Source organism: Beta vulgaris, chromosome 1 (genome assembly GCF_026745355.1).
Source record: "Beta vulgaris subsp. vulgaris cultivar EL10 chromosome 1, EL10.2, whole genome shotgun sequence".
In the NCBI taxonomy this organism is placed as follows: Eukaryota; Viridiplantae; Streptophyta; class Magnoliopsida; order Caryophyllales; family Amaranthaceae; genus Beta; species Beta vulgaris.
The window spans coordinates 60,671,977-60,688,385 of NC_079202.1; the positions used below are offsets into that span (position 1 = coordinate 60,671,977).

Consider the following 16,409-nt stretch of genomic DNA (forward strand, 5'->3'; position numbering starts at 1 on the left):
CATCAACATCCATCAACGTCAGGCGTCTTCCATTGTTTAGTTTATAGAAGATTGAATCTAAGGTAGAGGGTCGAAATGCACAACTGGTTTTAGTGGTGGGGGGTATCTAATACGATTCTCTCCTAGATCGCGGTCCATTGCAGAAAAGAGCACAAGATACATAAACATATATACTGAACAACCTAAAAAAGTTCAGTACACCCTTTAGATTTGTTGGTATAGATGTAAGGACAATGGAGTATCATTTAACAGAAGCTACATATTATATAATACAATATCCAACCAATTCTGAGGAGGAAAAACCAAAAAACCTCAGTTGCAGTAAACACCTCAAGATATCTTAGCAAACGACTAATACAATTTATCTGGCCTAGTAAGGGAAACAATCAAGTTTCACTTGTTTGTGCCCACCATAATAAGCTCATATTTCACATGCATCAACTCCGGTTGCATGTTTATGGCGAAAAACTGATTCTTGAAAATCTCCATCTCTCAAGGTTGTGAAGGACAAGGGGAACTTGGAGGCTTGAAATCTGGATACTGCAATCAGAAGAAAAGGGGGGGAGGGATCATGATTTGTTTTGCATTTACCTTAAAGAATAAGGAAAGAAGAAAAGCAAAGGAAAGGAGTTATATATATTTACTGCAGCATATGGAGAAAGTGGCCTTGGGTGTGATACTGCTTTAACTTCGTTCTGAGGCGTGGAATTGATTTCTGGGGCAGGTTCTGCCGGTACTTCTGCTTGTGGTTCTGGGACAGCTTCAGCTTTCTGAATGCTGTTTTCCACAACAGCTGCTTCAGGGGTGGCCTCGGCAGGGGCCACCTCTGTAGGTGCTGCCTCTGCAGATGCTGCCTCTGTAGGTGCTGTCTCTGTAGGTGCTGCCTCTGCAGGTGCTGGAAGAGCCTTGTTATTCACAGTTATTGGTAGAAGGGCAGTTCCTATTTGCTGCAACAAGCACCAAAATATGAGAAATGAAGATCAGAAACCATGAAGTAAGTATGAAAATCTACCAAAATTTAGGAACATCAATGACTGACCTTTATATCTGAAACAAGCTCTTTGGGAGCAACCTTGGTGGTGACAAATTCATCGAGTTGTTTAAATGTTTGCTTTCTGTCCTGCAGTCACGAAGAACCAGAAAGAATATGTTAAGCAAAGTCACATATCTCTTCAGATAATTTCAGATATTGATTGCCTGATAAAAATGCATAGATCAGGCCGGTCATTTTTCTCAAACACGAGTAAATTATTACCTGTTTTTAATTTAGCCTAATAATGTTCAATAATAGTAATACTTGACTAAAATCTCCAATGAAAGTTCAGATGACTTACCTCTGCTAATAAAAGCTTTTTGCTGAACAGCTGAACTAGTGCGGCTGATCCTAGCAGTTGGAGAACGGTTTCCATCTGGAGTAAAAAAAATATACAAAAATGAACCGTTACTCATGACAAGATTGTCTGTCTTTAATCTTGAAGGAACTATATAGTAGCGGTTTAAACCTCTGTGAAAGCCAATAAGCCCAATCCAGCAGCAGTGGCTGCACCAATTCCTAGCAGTGGTAATGCATCAGCACTCTCCTGCATGTCAGAAACTCCTTGTATTTGTAACAATGCAAAATATACCAGAAATGACAGGGGGAAAAAAAAATCACAAGGTGGTCATTTTGTTCACAACTTTATTACTTTCTCCTTTGTAGTAATATGTGCAAGGAGCCTCCCTACTCCCTATCTGAGAAAGAGAGGACAGAGGTAATACAAGTTGATCTCGGGACGCAAGGGAAGGAAGGTGAGCATTCAACCACCACACCATCCCATTGATCCGCCAATAAATGAACTGTAATAATGGAAGTTTAGCACCAATATAATTTGCTAGCCTGAATAGCAAGCATTCTCTGGTAAATTGTAATTCAAATTGTAGAAAATTTCTCAAAGTCTACTTCAGTTTCATTTGAGTCTTTATGTAACAAAGATTTTCTGAAACACTTATTCATAGAAAAATCCAGGAAACGTACTTCAAATACACCACCAAATGCTTCTGTCAAAGCAGTAAAATCAAGGCTGAATGACTTTTTTGGTAGAACCCAAGGGAGACTGCTATTCTGCAATGGAGCAGCTTATGTGATTAGTCCAAAATATTAGTATCGAAGTATCCTAGTGCAAAAAAAAGTAGCAGCAGCAGCACAGACCTGCCATCCCCGAGGTCCTTCTGCTCCATCTTTGATAGCATAAGCAGATTTGAACCCATTTGCAGTCACCAATTCTGCAACTAACTCAGAGTTTCCATCGAATCTGACAGTATCACATGAAGACAACATGAGATTATTAAATAAGCTAACAAACATCATAGAAGTATTGTTTAAAACAAAATTCTAAGATCAAGACTAAGCAGCCTAAAATAGTGGTAAAAATTTATAAATTAATCAGCTCGTACATTAAAGAGGATCAATAGATCAAGTAGGAGCTATTATATAATTGTCTTGATTTTAAATTTCCACCAGGATCTTCATTGTAAAAATTTGATGCTGTTAACCTCCAAGCAAGGCCAAAACATGGGAAAATCACTCAGAAACGACGTCATCCATACTATCACTCAAAATGGTGTTCTACAAGATGATACATTTTTTCACCCTACCTAAGGCAGGAACCTCTTTATCTTTTAGAGGCATTGGGGTAACATCGATGCAGGAAATTAATCACCAAGATAGCAAAATAACTATTGAAATTATTAACTATACCAATGAAAGTAGTTTAATATGTGTTGAAGGTGAGACTCTCAATTCAACATACAATAGACATGATCCAACACACTGTTGATGTTAGTGTATACACAATCTGTGAAATGACAATTAATTTTATCATAATCGACAACTCTCACCTTGATTTTGTAATGCTTTCAAATTTCAATGTATAAATTCATTTAACAATGTGTCACACACTCACACACAATCAATCCAAACTAATCTTCAAGCTAACAATATAACCTAATTCACTAAACCTTTTGTGAGCTACTACTAGCCTGAAAAACGCGAACTAACACGTGGTATACTTTTGGGCTAATTGTATAACATTAGGTAGCAACTTGTGTTTCCATAACCATTCTTGCAATTTAGGTAACACTACTTCAAACTACAAATTCTAGCTAGCATATCATTCACATATAACCACTAAAAGCCACATATATAAATAAAACTAAAAAACACTTAAACCAAGGCAGAAACAAAGAAAGAACATAACTAACAAATTATGAAGCTTAAGAATCTCACTTGTCTAAGATATACAAAGTAGTGTTCTCTGGATCCTTGAACTTCAATGACAACTTTTGCAAGAACCCTGGCTTATCTTCACCTCTATACACAACCGAAATCGCCTTCTTCTTCAATCCTCGAATATCGGGACTACCTACTTCCTTTGATTCCTTCAAGGATCTTATATCAAGAAGCTGAGCATTTGGGTCCTCAGCCAACTTAGCATATGCAGCTTTAGCAGGCTGAACACCAAAAGGTTTGGGTTTGCTCCCAAAAACCTGAGATAAAACCAGAGGAACTGCAATCACAGCAACTCCACCAGCTATAATAAGTGGGTTTTGAACAATTGTTTCAACAACACTTCCAGCATCAAAATCAGCTGCAGGATTTTCATTTACTGATTGACTTATTGCTTCCTCATAAGTTAAAGCACCAGCAACTTGAGCACTGAAAGCAGAAGCCAAAAGTACTAAACTTCCATGAAATTTCCTTGCTAAATCCTCTGTAAAATTTGGTGGGTTGACTTTATTTGTTGAAAATTGTGGAAATTTGAGAGATGGAAGTGTTGGGATTTGAGGAAATTTTCTGGGTTTTCCTCTTTGATCAGGAAGAACACAAATTGGCTTCAATTGTAGTGCATTGAGGGATTCCATAGTATAGTTTTAATCAAGAAAAAAATTTCAAAGGGTATGAAATTATTATTATTTTTTAAAAATAAAAAATAATCAATTCACAATGAGAGATAATAAAGCTAAGGTATCTTGCTTTGAAGCTCAAATGGGTGAGTCTAAGAGGAAGCAAATGAAGCCAAAAGAATTGGCTTCACAGGATGCAAAGTGCAATATATTTTGGGTAGAAGAAGCTGACATGGAAGCAGAATCATTGGTTGTCCACCAGATGGTGGACATGTGGCATGAATGGATGAGATGTTGTTGATTGTCTAGACTCTAGAATCCACGCTGTCAGATGATTCTCATGTTATAAGATTTGTGTGGATGACAATTATACGAAGAAGTTTTTAGAATTTCTGGGAAATTGTTTAGAGAAGCATCAACCGTGATTGCAATTTACAGTACCAGAATACAACAGTACATCAGACTTGATAGTACAGACTGAAAGCCTGAGAAAGTATTGGTTTTTATTTGTGGGAGACGAATTTGGTATCTAATATAGTTATATTGATATCCCTTGCAAATTCATGGGAAGTTATACTTCCCAACTTCAATCAAACGAGTCCTTAGTATCCATAACCCGTCTAATTGGTAGCGCCATTTTACAATTATTCATATACCAATTGAAAGAAATATGAGTACTAAATAGTAAATACTAATCCATGAGTTCATGACATACAAAAAAAATTTACTAAGTGCCTATGATAGCTCATGAGAGCCCAAAGGCCCCAAACATAACCATTATCTCTGTACCAGAATATGATTTATTTTTGTCATCTGTTGCATTACTGCTTATTTATTTTTGTCATATGTTGTACTACTGCTTAAGATCTTTAATACTACTCTTCTTATTCTAGTAAATTTGATACCACAAGTAATTTTAAATTTGTCAAAAGCAATATGATCCATCCATCCTAAAGTTTATTGCAACTTATACAGTTATGTGCTGAAAAATTGGCTCAAATTAATATTTGGATGACAATCATCAATAAAATTATAGCAAAAAGATGACCTATCAACAAATATTGGTATTATTATAGTCACAAGGAATAAGGTTGCTCATATGGTTCAAATATCCCCGATCCTCGAGATCACAGGATCGGTTTCTCATACATCACTTGTCCCCCTTCAATGCATCACTGATTCTTGCCATTATAGTTGCTATTTTTTTCACATCTTATAATTAAAAGCAAAATAAATGCAAATATATCAGAAGAAAAAAGAAATAGTAGCCCTCAAAAAGGAAATTATACAAGGATAAGTGACAGACGTGACTATTTGAAAGGTAATTCTTGGCAAATTATACCAAAAATTTAGTTCTTCGTAGTGAGTTTAATTCCACCACTATAAGATTTTCCTTTCCCTTCTATCAAATGTAAGATTTTCAGCAACAGCAAGCTCGGTGCGAGCCTGTGTAGGACGAAGAACAGACCATATACAAATTCCAATGAGGTGCATCCTAAAACCACTTAACAGCCAATGGAGGAAGACCGAGTTGACTCCAAATGCTCTAAGGTGATCAAGACTAGCTAATAACTGGCGCAGTGTCACTAGAGTTTGTACCTAAAGAAGATCAAAGAAATAATCTAGTCCTTGGCCTATTTCCCAGATTGAGATACCAGCACCCCATGAACGTGCTTCCTCTAGTCGCTCTGCTATTGACATCAGAGTAGGATAGAAGACTGCATGTTCGTGATGTTGATCATCGGAGTACAAGAAGAAATGCTCTGCAAAGTCCGTTTGCCACCTTATGATGGGTTTGTATTGGTCCACTAGAGAGAGATAACCCCTGCCAGTAATTGCTCGAGCACCACCACCTATAAATCGAGAAAGAGCTGTCAAAAGGGTCTTATGGTCTAAATGAAACCAATGAATAACGATTTCAGCATTAGAGAATATGCTAAGCTAAATTAGGATGCCTCTTCCACATAATTGCTTATTCTATAGTTTGGCAGTTATCACACTCCTGCCAAATCAAATTTCAAACTCAGGAGAAAGACAATAAGGTGAATAATGCCTTTCAAGGAGAAATCAGACTAACCAAGAAACTGACTGCTTTCATTCATACTTATTGTCACATTATTCCAAGTTCCAACCAATTATGATTGAAGACTCACCAAGATGTCACTATACTCCCGCTATACATAGTAATCTAATTCTACCTCTCGGACATCCCTAACAACTAAGTGCAACTATTATTTCCAGGCAGAGGGTGGAGAATTTAAGGATTGCATGAGGAACAGATGCTTTGATCATCCAAGTCCTTCCTAGTATCTTTGTCAATAAATTTTAACATTATTTAACCAACACCTTGCTCACAAAATGTCATTCAGAAGAAGAAAAGTTCAAGAAAATAGCATACCTTCAGCTATTACAAAATCGTTCCCAAAGAAATTGATTCCAACAAATATCTTGTTGGCGAGGTTTTTTCTATCTGTACCAAGGAGGAGTTCAATCGTGGAATGCACCCACTTCAGTGGTGCATTAGGACCAGGACTATACGGACTTGAGTAGTCATATGTCATTAGTGAGTAACCATCAACAGACTCCCCAAGGGTCTGGAAATCTTCTGGTCCGAAATCATGAGCTTCAAGCTTCTCTGAATATGGAGGACCTATGACAAACACTAGCTGCAGAGGTTGACTATCCCTACGTGAATTGACATTATGCAGAGCGTCGCCAAGTTGCTTAATAAATTGTAGTGCCTGCAATTCCCACAAAAAAGACTAAGAATAACATTACTAGAGCACCATTGAGTAGAAGTTACCCTATATTTACTTATGCACTATAACAAATTTGCAGGAAAACCTAAAAAGTATTCTCTTGTGCCAAGTAAATAGATTGCTGTAAATTAAGTGAGCAAAACATTAACCGAAAAGATTAGAAATCATCTTAAATCGATAAGACTATTGTAAAAGGGAGGGCAAGGTAAAGGAATATCTTGTACATCAAATATCTAAAATGACCTCCCCCACAGCCCCACCCCCTTGCCACCATGCTTCAGTAGCTAAACATCAACTGTCAATAGCTTTGGATCATATCAACAAAAATTTGACCCTAAATTCCTATTTGCAGGCATCTTGTATTGTTCCAAAACAAAGGCAAAAACTCAATGCACAACATCAAGGAAACTGCCAGGATCCCATCAGTCTTATTAACCTAGTGCGTAATTTCCAATTCAAGAGCGCACCTATCTATTTGATAGGCAGAAAGTGTCTCACTAAAAGGCTAGTTTCATACTTTTTTCTGATATGAAGGCATCGCTGAGAAACAGAATTAAAATGAGTCATCACCAGTTCTTTTGAGGAACAGGAACAAAACTCATTCACACCACGAATAAAATATAGTAAGCAGTGGTCAGCATTCAGACAATATGAAGAATATAAGTCTTAGATTACCATTTTCCTCATGTAAACATCATGGAGGACACCATAAGAAGCCCATCTAGACCAAGATTCTAGGACAACACCGTCATAGCCCATATCCCTGTGCAATGAAGAACATTGGAGATGAACAAAAGAACCAAAATAGCGCACAAACATTAACACATCCATTAGCATACACTTTTCCTACTGTTTCCGACTTCAACACTGACCACATACCTTTAGCTGGAGATTATACACTTAAAAGCACAACATTTAAAAGAATTACTTGCTTACTTGCACTCTGTTATAACAAGATCAATAGCTTTGTCTCTCAGTTTCTTGTTTCTGAGCAGGTCTCTTGGCACTGCTTCAAGGACCACCCTTGGTAGAACCTACACATCAAAAATTGCATCTTATATGCCCGAAAAATAAGTTCCATTGACCTTGATATTCCATAGAAGATTGGAGATTTGGGGGAGGGAAAGAATATACACAAAAGAAGAACCCAAAAATAAATGTCCAATAATTCTACTGCAGTTGCATATACTATTTAATATCTTTCATCAGCAGCAAGGATGAAGTGAGTCAGTGACAGACAGAACAGCAGAAACTTCCAGGCCGTGAATTTCTCTTCCAAATACAAGTATTCTACTAACTACAGTACTACCTGAGCGTTTCCTCGTAATCTCAGCTCAGACATCCATCCCACATCAGCGTTGTGTCTTCCCTCCAGAACTAATTTGGTCCCTTGACTGCCCCACATATGTAAGAGAAGTTTAATACATTAGAAAACATCATCAACAAGAAGACTAAAAAAGAATCCTCTCTCCTACATACATGGGGAGCAAAATGGACAATAGAGAAGTTTGAGAAAATAGAGGTAGGCACAAGTCATAACGACACACACACACAATAAATGTTTCTAACCCCCCCCCCCCACCCCCAACAAGCTGTTATGGACTAATCCCAGGGAAAGGATCCCACACCGACCGTATGGGAGGTCGGTGTGTGGTTTATGTAGGACAATGGGCTCTCCTCCTCTTAAACTAGCTTTTGGGAAGGGAATTACTATTGTTCTATAATAAATGGTATCAGAGCCAAACCTCGGAGTGGTGGCCTAGAACCAGCCGGCCGTGACAAACAAGGACATTGGTCCTTATGGGGGGACGAACGTTATGGACTGATGTCAGGAAAAGGATCCTACATCGACCGTATAGGAGGTTGGTGTGTGGTTTATATAGGACAATGTTGGGAAGTGCATTCCTATTGTTCTATAACACAAACCCACACACACCCCACACAAACACACACTAAAGAAGAAAACCTAGATAAGAAATAAACACAAAATCTGATAATCTCCATTCGACAATTAAAGGAGAATATAATGCAGATTAAGACCCTCTTTAAAAGAAATAAAGAGAGAAAATGTGTTCTTTTTCTCAAATCTGCACTCAATAAACATTAGATGTTATCGAATTCTGATCATTCTTTAAGATGAATGCAAACTATATCCTAAAGAAACCTTAAGAGTCTCTAAAATACAAATGAAGTGAGAAGTTAAACAAGCTTGTGCAAAGAACTAAATTAGAGAGGAAAGGAATGCATTCAAATACAAAATAACGGGTTGCACAAGGGCAACATGAACCAATAAGAGGAATATATAAAAGAACAATTGTCATTTATATATAACTAAATGAATTACAAAATGCGAGGACTAGAAAAAAAGAATAGTTAAACAAATACAGTTAAGAGAATTGATTTTTATTTTCCATCAAGTCATACCTCTTAAGATCATACCATACAGGTGATACATGTGTAAACTTGGGTAAGAACCTTTTAGCTAAATCATAGCCTGCTGCATTCCTACACCATTAAATTACGGAGCTATTAGTATTGGACCTCATATTAGCAAAAGGAAAGAAATGCTTGCTAAAAACCTACAAAAAATTAAAAGAAATAAGCACCTCACTCTACCTCAATTACCAAGATAAGATCTCTTAGGCTACCAATAAACTATTATAATCCAAAGGCAAGGGCATCCCCAACTCGAGTCCCACATTGATCAAATGGGGCCCTTATATTTGGCTTATATAAGTTTATAGCCCTGTTCTCCCTTCAATGTAGCTTTCTTGCATAGACCTGCATAATTGGCAGCAAAGCTAATCACTTCCCCTTCATTAATGTCCTATTGTCCTTGTGCATGGATGTTGATGCCAATACTGATGGTGGGCTTGGGGCCTTGGGCAAGAATATGTCCAAAGCAAAGCCATCCCACAAGGGCACCTAGGGAGCAAATCCTGGTGTGAAATGTTACGATTTTATAACAAGCTATGGAACTTGAGTTCCACATTAGTAACCACCTCTTTCTCTCTTTGATCTAATGAGATTCTTTTCTCCTACGACAGACATGCACATACACAGCTGTAAAGAAATAATTACCACAAAATGTCCCAAGGCATTTCTTCTTGACTGTCAAGTGTCCTTTTGTGCAATTGTCTATGCAAGCAAAGCCGTATACACCAACCCCCGGCCTCCACATCAAACTTTAAGTGAAACAATTTGACAACTCCATCATAATTCATGATAATTGATGAAATTCAAAATCTCAAAATATGCTGAGCAAAAAAAATATATACCAAAACCTCTAAACACACAATCACTCAACTCATATTATATTAACTAATCGAGAGTGGAAAGAAGACATACATATCAATTCATATTTCATACCACAATTAACCACCTTCAAATTTACACAAAATCATACTCGGAGCACGAGTTGTACTCATGATGGTAATTTCCTATTAATAATGGAATATATATAACTTAGATCGTGTCCCTAAAATACAACTAATCGCCATAATCATATAGGAAATTAAGTAGATTACAGTTAAGTAGACTAATATATCAAATCAACACTTTAGTCAAATTATTTGAACAAGGAGCAACAACTAAACGTCATAATCATACGATCGAAGGACAAGACAAAACAAAAATCACGTACCAAGGAGTAATGTAAGCCAAAACAGGATTGCTGAAATGCCGATGACTAACATTATCGGAAACCCTAGAATTTTCCTGCATTGATTGAAGTTTCAGCAAATAACCATAAACAATAAGAAAAACTCAAAGAATCGCAGAAACAAAATTAGTATTGTAAAAGAGAGAGAGAGAGAGATTTACAGTAAGAATTTCCTGGAAATTAACATCCGATTTGACGAGACCTCGCTGATGAACAAATGAAGTAGGAGGATGAGAGTTTTTTAAATGGAGGAAGATGAGTATGGATATGGCGGGAAATACGATGAAGACGACGACGAAGAAGATGCCGAAGAATTTGTTGTTGCTGCTATGGAGGTTTTTGGAAGGTGAGTTTGTTGGTTGAACTCGTTGAGTTGATGGTTCGACTCGGTTTCGACGGCGAGTTGAGTCGGGTTTTGGTTGCTTTTTGGCCATTGGATGTTATTCTCGTCGGAGAATCATGTGACAGATGTTTACTGTTTAGAACCCATTTTTATTTTAAGCGGTCATTTACTTCCTCCATCTATTACTCCCTCCATCGTCTTTATTTACTTGCTACATTGTTATGATGCGAGTGCAAATATTTAAAAATGGAGAAAAAAAGTGTGTTGGAGAAACTTAATAATAAATTTGGCACTTGTAAGTAGGATATAAAACTTAAATGGACCCAATACACACTAATTTAAGGTGTGTTCGACAAAAATAGTTGTGGTAGTAGCTTTTAGCTGTTAGAATAGTTGTTAGTTATGTGCTGATAGTTCTTAGTAGTTGGTGTGTAGCTGTTATTTGTCCAAGTAGCGGTGTAAGAGATTGATGTAGGTTAAAATCAATTGTCTACAAATAATTAATTAAAACTCAAACGAAATTTTAATATATAATTATGCACCACTAAACGCTACCCCGAAAGCTACTAATTGTAGCTTTTCACGAACACTACTTAGGCTTGTTCTCTTCGGCATAAAACAGCTAAACTAAACTGAACTGATGGGAGCTGAACTGAACTGATTGAAGTTGAACTGAATTGAACTGAACTGAACTGAATTGAATTAAATTAAATTAAATTGAACTAAATTGAATGTAATAAATATATAAATAATATTTAAACAATAATAATATAAATATTAAATAATTGTTATAATGATAAGTAATAATAATAATAGTATTTTGGATATTTTAAAATGATAGTTATAAATAAATAACATTAATAATCATTAATTAATAATAATAATAATAATTAATGTTAATAATAATAATTAATAATAATTATTTTATATTATTTGTATTAATATATTAATACTGATATATAATAACAATAATATCTAAGAAGTAAATTAATATTACTATTTTAATAATTAGATTTAATAATATAATAATATTTAGAAATAAATGTAATGATTGGGTTGGACCGCGAAAATTACATCATAAACCATCTTGACGCGATTTGATTGGTTTATGGGCTGAAAAGGTGGGTTTATTTGTGCTTTGACCTAAACCATGTTCCTCCTAATAATAATAGTAATAATAATGAGTAAAGCTATAATAAACAAAATAATATATAGAAACAACAACAACAACAACAACAACAACAACAACACCAACAACAACAACAACAACAATAATAATAATAATAATAATAATAATAATAATAATAATAATTAATAATAATAATAATAATAATAATAATAATAATAATAATAATAATAATAATAATAATAATGATAATAATAATAATAATTAATACTAATGATATTAAAATAAATAATAATAAGAGTAATTAGTAAAATAAATTATACCGACATAATAATAATATTTAACAAAATGGTTATAAAAGAATGGAGCTAAACTGAACTGAAATGATTGGAGTTGAACTGAATTGAACTGAACTAAACTGGTTGGAGTTGAACTTAAAATAAGCTGGGGAGAACAGACTCTTATACCACTAAAAGCTACTTACACCACTAACTTACCAAACACTACTATTTTTTAACTTCATACAGTGAGTTTTATAAATATATAGTAAACTTATATACAATATAGTGGATTTTATTAATAGAAAATATATAGTGAAGTTATGAAATACACTATAATGGAGAAATTGATTAAAATGTCTTAACATGTAGGAAAAGGGTAGTATATATCGTTACATGTATTTTAACATATAGAATGATGTAGTTTCTACCTGGTATAGTTAGTGTTTGAATGATACAATCAGTGTTTTAATGATATAATGGTTGCTCATAAATGATGCAGCTTTAGCAGGATATAGTATGTTTTTGAATAATATAGTGACTTCATATATAGTGGATGAATGAATGATATAATGAATTGTTTAGAAATGATGAAGCTTCTACATGATATACTATGTTTCTGAATGATATAATGGGTTTTTGCATGATATAGTGAATTGTTTAGTAATGTACGTGCTTTTAGCCTGGTGCACATGTATATCTATAGTAATATGAACCGACCACACAAGTCATATTGTATGTGGGAATATGACAAATATAAAGGAAAATAATGATAATTTTTCATGGGCCAAAATTAGAAAATAAAGAAATGTAACAAGTAAAAAGAGTCATTCATTTACGGAAAATATAACAAGTAAATATAGACAGCGAAAGTATAGACGACGTCATAAACTCATAACATGCTCACTCGAAAATTGAAATTTTAATTGTAATTAAATTGATCAATTGGACTAGGCACACATCCAAACGGTACTTCGAAATTTTACCCCAACTCTAATCAAATTATAATAACATAAATATTGATACACATAAAGAGGGGAGGAAGATTCCATCCCATAAATCTACGACCCAACGTTCACAACACATCAATCCTAACCATTAGGCCAAAACATTATTGATACAAGATTTTTTTTTTTTATAATAACACTAATCAAATGTTGGGGTTTTAAGAAACTATGTTACTCCTTGTTTTGTGCTTAACTTAATTTTTTTTTCCCTAATCGGTATCGGATCAACCAGTAAAAGTTCATTTCCAAACTACAGTCGGATAAACCTTATCCACACCCCAGAACTAATCAACTATGGTGGTCCAACCATGGAAAACCCGCCTAAAACTCCCGCTTAACGATCAATTTCACTCTAAACAACGGCCATTTCATCAATGGAGAAATTTTCTGCTAATTCTACTTTCTACTGCTTCACTTCTCCTCTACTTCAAACCCCTTCTTCATTCTCGAAGCTTCCAAAATTCACTTCTCATTCTATTGGAGGTATTGTCAATGGCGCAGTTGAAACTCCAGTACTATCTCTTTCTCTCTCATCTTCGCATTTACATTACATATCTGATTACTTTGATGATCCTGGAAAGATTAGTACCTTGAATTTAGTTAAACAAGTGCATACCCATGTGATAAAATTACCCAAAATGGGGAATTCAGATGTTTTTGTTGAGGAATTGATTAGTTCTTATTTGAAATTTCGAGATTTTGAGTCAGCTGTGATGGTTTTTTTTCTGGGTTTTGGGAGGAATTTTATGATGTGGAGATCGTTTTTGGAGGAATTTAAGAGTTTTGGTGGAAACCCAGTTGAGATTCTTGAGGTTTTCAGTGAATTACATAGAAAAGGAGTGAATTTCGATAATCGAATTTTGACTGTTGTGTTGAAAATCTGTGCAATTTTGATGAATAAGTGGTTAGGGGTTGAAGTTCATGCTTCTTTGATCAAGAGGGGTTTTGATATGGATGTTTATTTGAATTCTGCATTGATGAATTTTTATGGAAGATGTTGGGGAACAGATTTTGCAGATAAAGTGTTTGATGAAATGCCTGAACGAGGAGTTTCGTTGTGGAATGAAGCCATTGTTGCGGCTCTTCAGAATGAGAGTCCAATTAAGGCCCTGCAATATTTTCAGGAAATGCAGTTTTTGTTTGTGAAAGCTGATAGTTTTACGATTGCCAAAGCTTTACAAGCTTGTTCTAAAGGGAGAACTATCGATGAGGGAAGGCAAGTTCATGGGTACGTGTTTAGACATGAGATGGAAAAGGACTTAGCAATATGCAATTCTTTGATCAACATGTATGCAAAGAATGACAAGGTAGAATTAGCTAGGAGACTTTTCGATTCTACGAAGAATTGCAATTTATCTTCATGGAACTCAATGATTTCTGCTTATGCTTCTCATGGTTACTTTGATGATGCAATGGAGCTGTTTTATGAGATGGCGTCTCACAATGTGGAACCGGACATAGTAACGTGGAATTGCCTTTTATCGAGTCATTTACAACATGGGTTGTATCATCAAGTCGTGGCTATTCTACGTGATATGCTTGTAGCAAAATCAAAGCCAAACTCCAGCTCAATCACCCCCGCAATTCAAGCCTTAACAGAGTTGGATTGGATCAAATTAGGGAAGGAAATTCATTGTTATGTTCTCAGAAATGGATTGAACTGTGATTTATATGTGCAAACGACATTGTTAGACATGTATGTTAAGATGGATGAACTGGTCAAAGCTCAAGCAGTGTTTGACCTCATGAAGGCTAAAAATATTGTTGCCTGGAATTCTTTAATTTCTGGGTATACCTCCGAGGGTCTATTTGATGATGCTATGAGGTTGTTAAATCAAATGGAAGAGGAAGGCATAAAGCCAGATATAGTTACATGGAACTCTCTGCTTTATGGTTATTCAGTGAATGACCGCGTAAAGGATGCATTGGCTGTGGTAGAGAAAATGAAGATTTTGGGTATAAAACCTAACGTGGTTTCATGGACTGCTCTTATATCAGGTTGTTCCCAGAACGGAAAATATAAGGATTCTATAACCTTTTTTAATCAAATGGTGGAAGTAGGTATAGACCCTAACTCGGCCACTATATCTAGTTTACTTCAAGCTTCTGCAGGCATGTCTTGGCTTAAAAAAGGTAAAGAGATACATAATTGGTGCATAAGAAATGGGTTTGACGAAGATGTTTTAGTGGCGACAGCTCTTATGCAGATGTACATCAAGTCGGGAAGTCTGCAGAGTGCCTCTGAGATTTTCCGATGGATGAAAAACAAGACAGTTGTCACTTGGAATTGCATGATTATGGGGTTTGCAGTTTACAACCATGGGGAAGAGGGAATTATGCTTTTCAAGAATATGTGTAAAACGGGAATTCATCCTGATACCATCACTTTCACTGCTCTTCTATCATGCTGCAAGAACTCAGGTTTGCTTGATGAGGGCTGGAAATATTTTGATGGTATGAAGGCTGATTACGGCATAGTGCCTACTGTTGAGCATTACTCTTGCATGGTTGATCTTCTAGGAAGAGCTGGGTATCTTGATGAAGCTTGGGAATTTGTTAAAACAATCCCCGTTAAACCAGATGCTTCCATTTGGGGTTCTATACTTCAGGCCTGCCGAGTCCATAACAACTTGAGGCTTGGAAAAATTGCAGCCAAAAACCTTTTTGAGCTAGAACCAAATAATTCTGCTAATTTTGTTATAATGATGAACTTGTATGCAATGTCAAGCAGATGGGAAGATGTAAGTCGTGTAAGACAAGAGATGACTGCTCGAGGATTGAGAATTCAACACGGGTGGAGCTGGATAGAGATTTACAGTAAAGTTCATATATTCAGCGAAGAAAAACCTCATCCAGATACAGGAAATATATACTTTGAGCTGTATCAGCTGGTTCATGAGATGAAGAAAGCAGGTTATATCCCTGATGTGACATCTGTGCACCAAGATATAGATGATACTGAGAAAGAGAAATTACTGCTTACTCATACTGAGAAATTAGCCATTACATATGGGTTGATGAATTTGAGGGATAGTTCACCAATAAGGGTGATTAAGAGCACTAGAATGTGTTCCGACTGTCATAATGCCGCAAAATTCATCTCTGTGGTAAGAAACCGTGAAATTATTCTTAAAGATGGCATTCGATTTCATCATTTTCGAAAAGGAAGATGCTCTTGCAACGACTGTTGGTAGTAATGTATAACTTGTTCGCGACTCAATTTTGCTTAATTAGTACATATGAATATTATAGATTTATTGGATCAGTAGGTTTCAGTTTTGCTGTTGATTTTTGTATCAAAGCTAATGAGTCATATACATTGGATCAATATAATGCTTATTGCTGTCATCAGT

At 35.7% G+C, this 16,409-nt stretch overlaps 3 protein-coding genes across 3 annotated transcripts; 1 reads left to right on the forward strand and 2 right to left on the reverse strand.

Moving 5' to 3' along the window:
* Positions 1–157: 157 nt before the first annotated feature.
* LOC104886380 (rhodanese-like domain-containing protein 4, chloroplastic) lies at positions 158–4,343 on the reverse strand. Its single transcript, XM_010670856.4, has 8 exons — positions 3,266–4,343; positions 2,189–2,291; positions 2,015–2,101; positions 1,503–1,580; positions 1,335–1,409; positions 1,040–1,120; positions 645–947; positions 158–540 (listed from the first exon to the last, which is right to left on the reverse strand). The coding sequence occupies exons 1-8, from the start codon at positions 3,898–3,900 to the stop codon at positions 493–495; spliced, it is 1,410 nt and encodes a 469-aa protein (XP_010669158.1). The 5' UTR covers positions 3,901–4,343; the 3' UTR covers positions 158–492.
* Positions 4,344–5,101: 758 nt separating this feature from the next.
* On the reverse strand, positions 5,102–10,843 carry LOC104886317 (uncharacterized). The gene is made up of 8 exons (XM_010670792.4): positions 10,464–10,843; positions 10,285–10,358; positions 9,066–9,146; positions 7,951–8,035; positions 7,578–7,675; positions 7,317–7,404; positions 6,281–6,623; positions 5,102–5,735 (listed from the first exon to the last, which is right to left on the reverse strand). Exons 1-8 carry the CDS (start codon positions 10,734–10,736, stop codon positions 5,482–5,484), a joined length of 1,296 nt encoding a protein of 431 aa, XP_010669094.1. The 5' UTR covers positions 10,737–10,843; the 3' UTR covers positions 5,102–5,481.
* A 2,367-nt stretch (positions 10,844–13,210) lies between these two features.
* Positions 13,211–16,404, forward strand: LOC104886253 (pentatricopeptide repeat-containing protein At4g01030, mitochondrial). Its single transcript, XM_010670739.4, has one exon. It carries the CDS (start codon positions 13,431–13,433, stop codon positions 16,248–16,250), a length of 2,820 nt encoding a protein of 939 aa, XP_010669041.1. The 5' UTR covers positions 13,211–13,430; the 3' UTR covers positions 16,251–16,404.
* Positions 16,405–16,409: the final 5 nt, after the last annotated feature.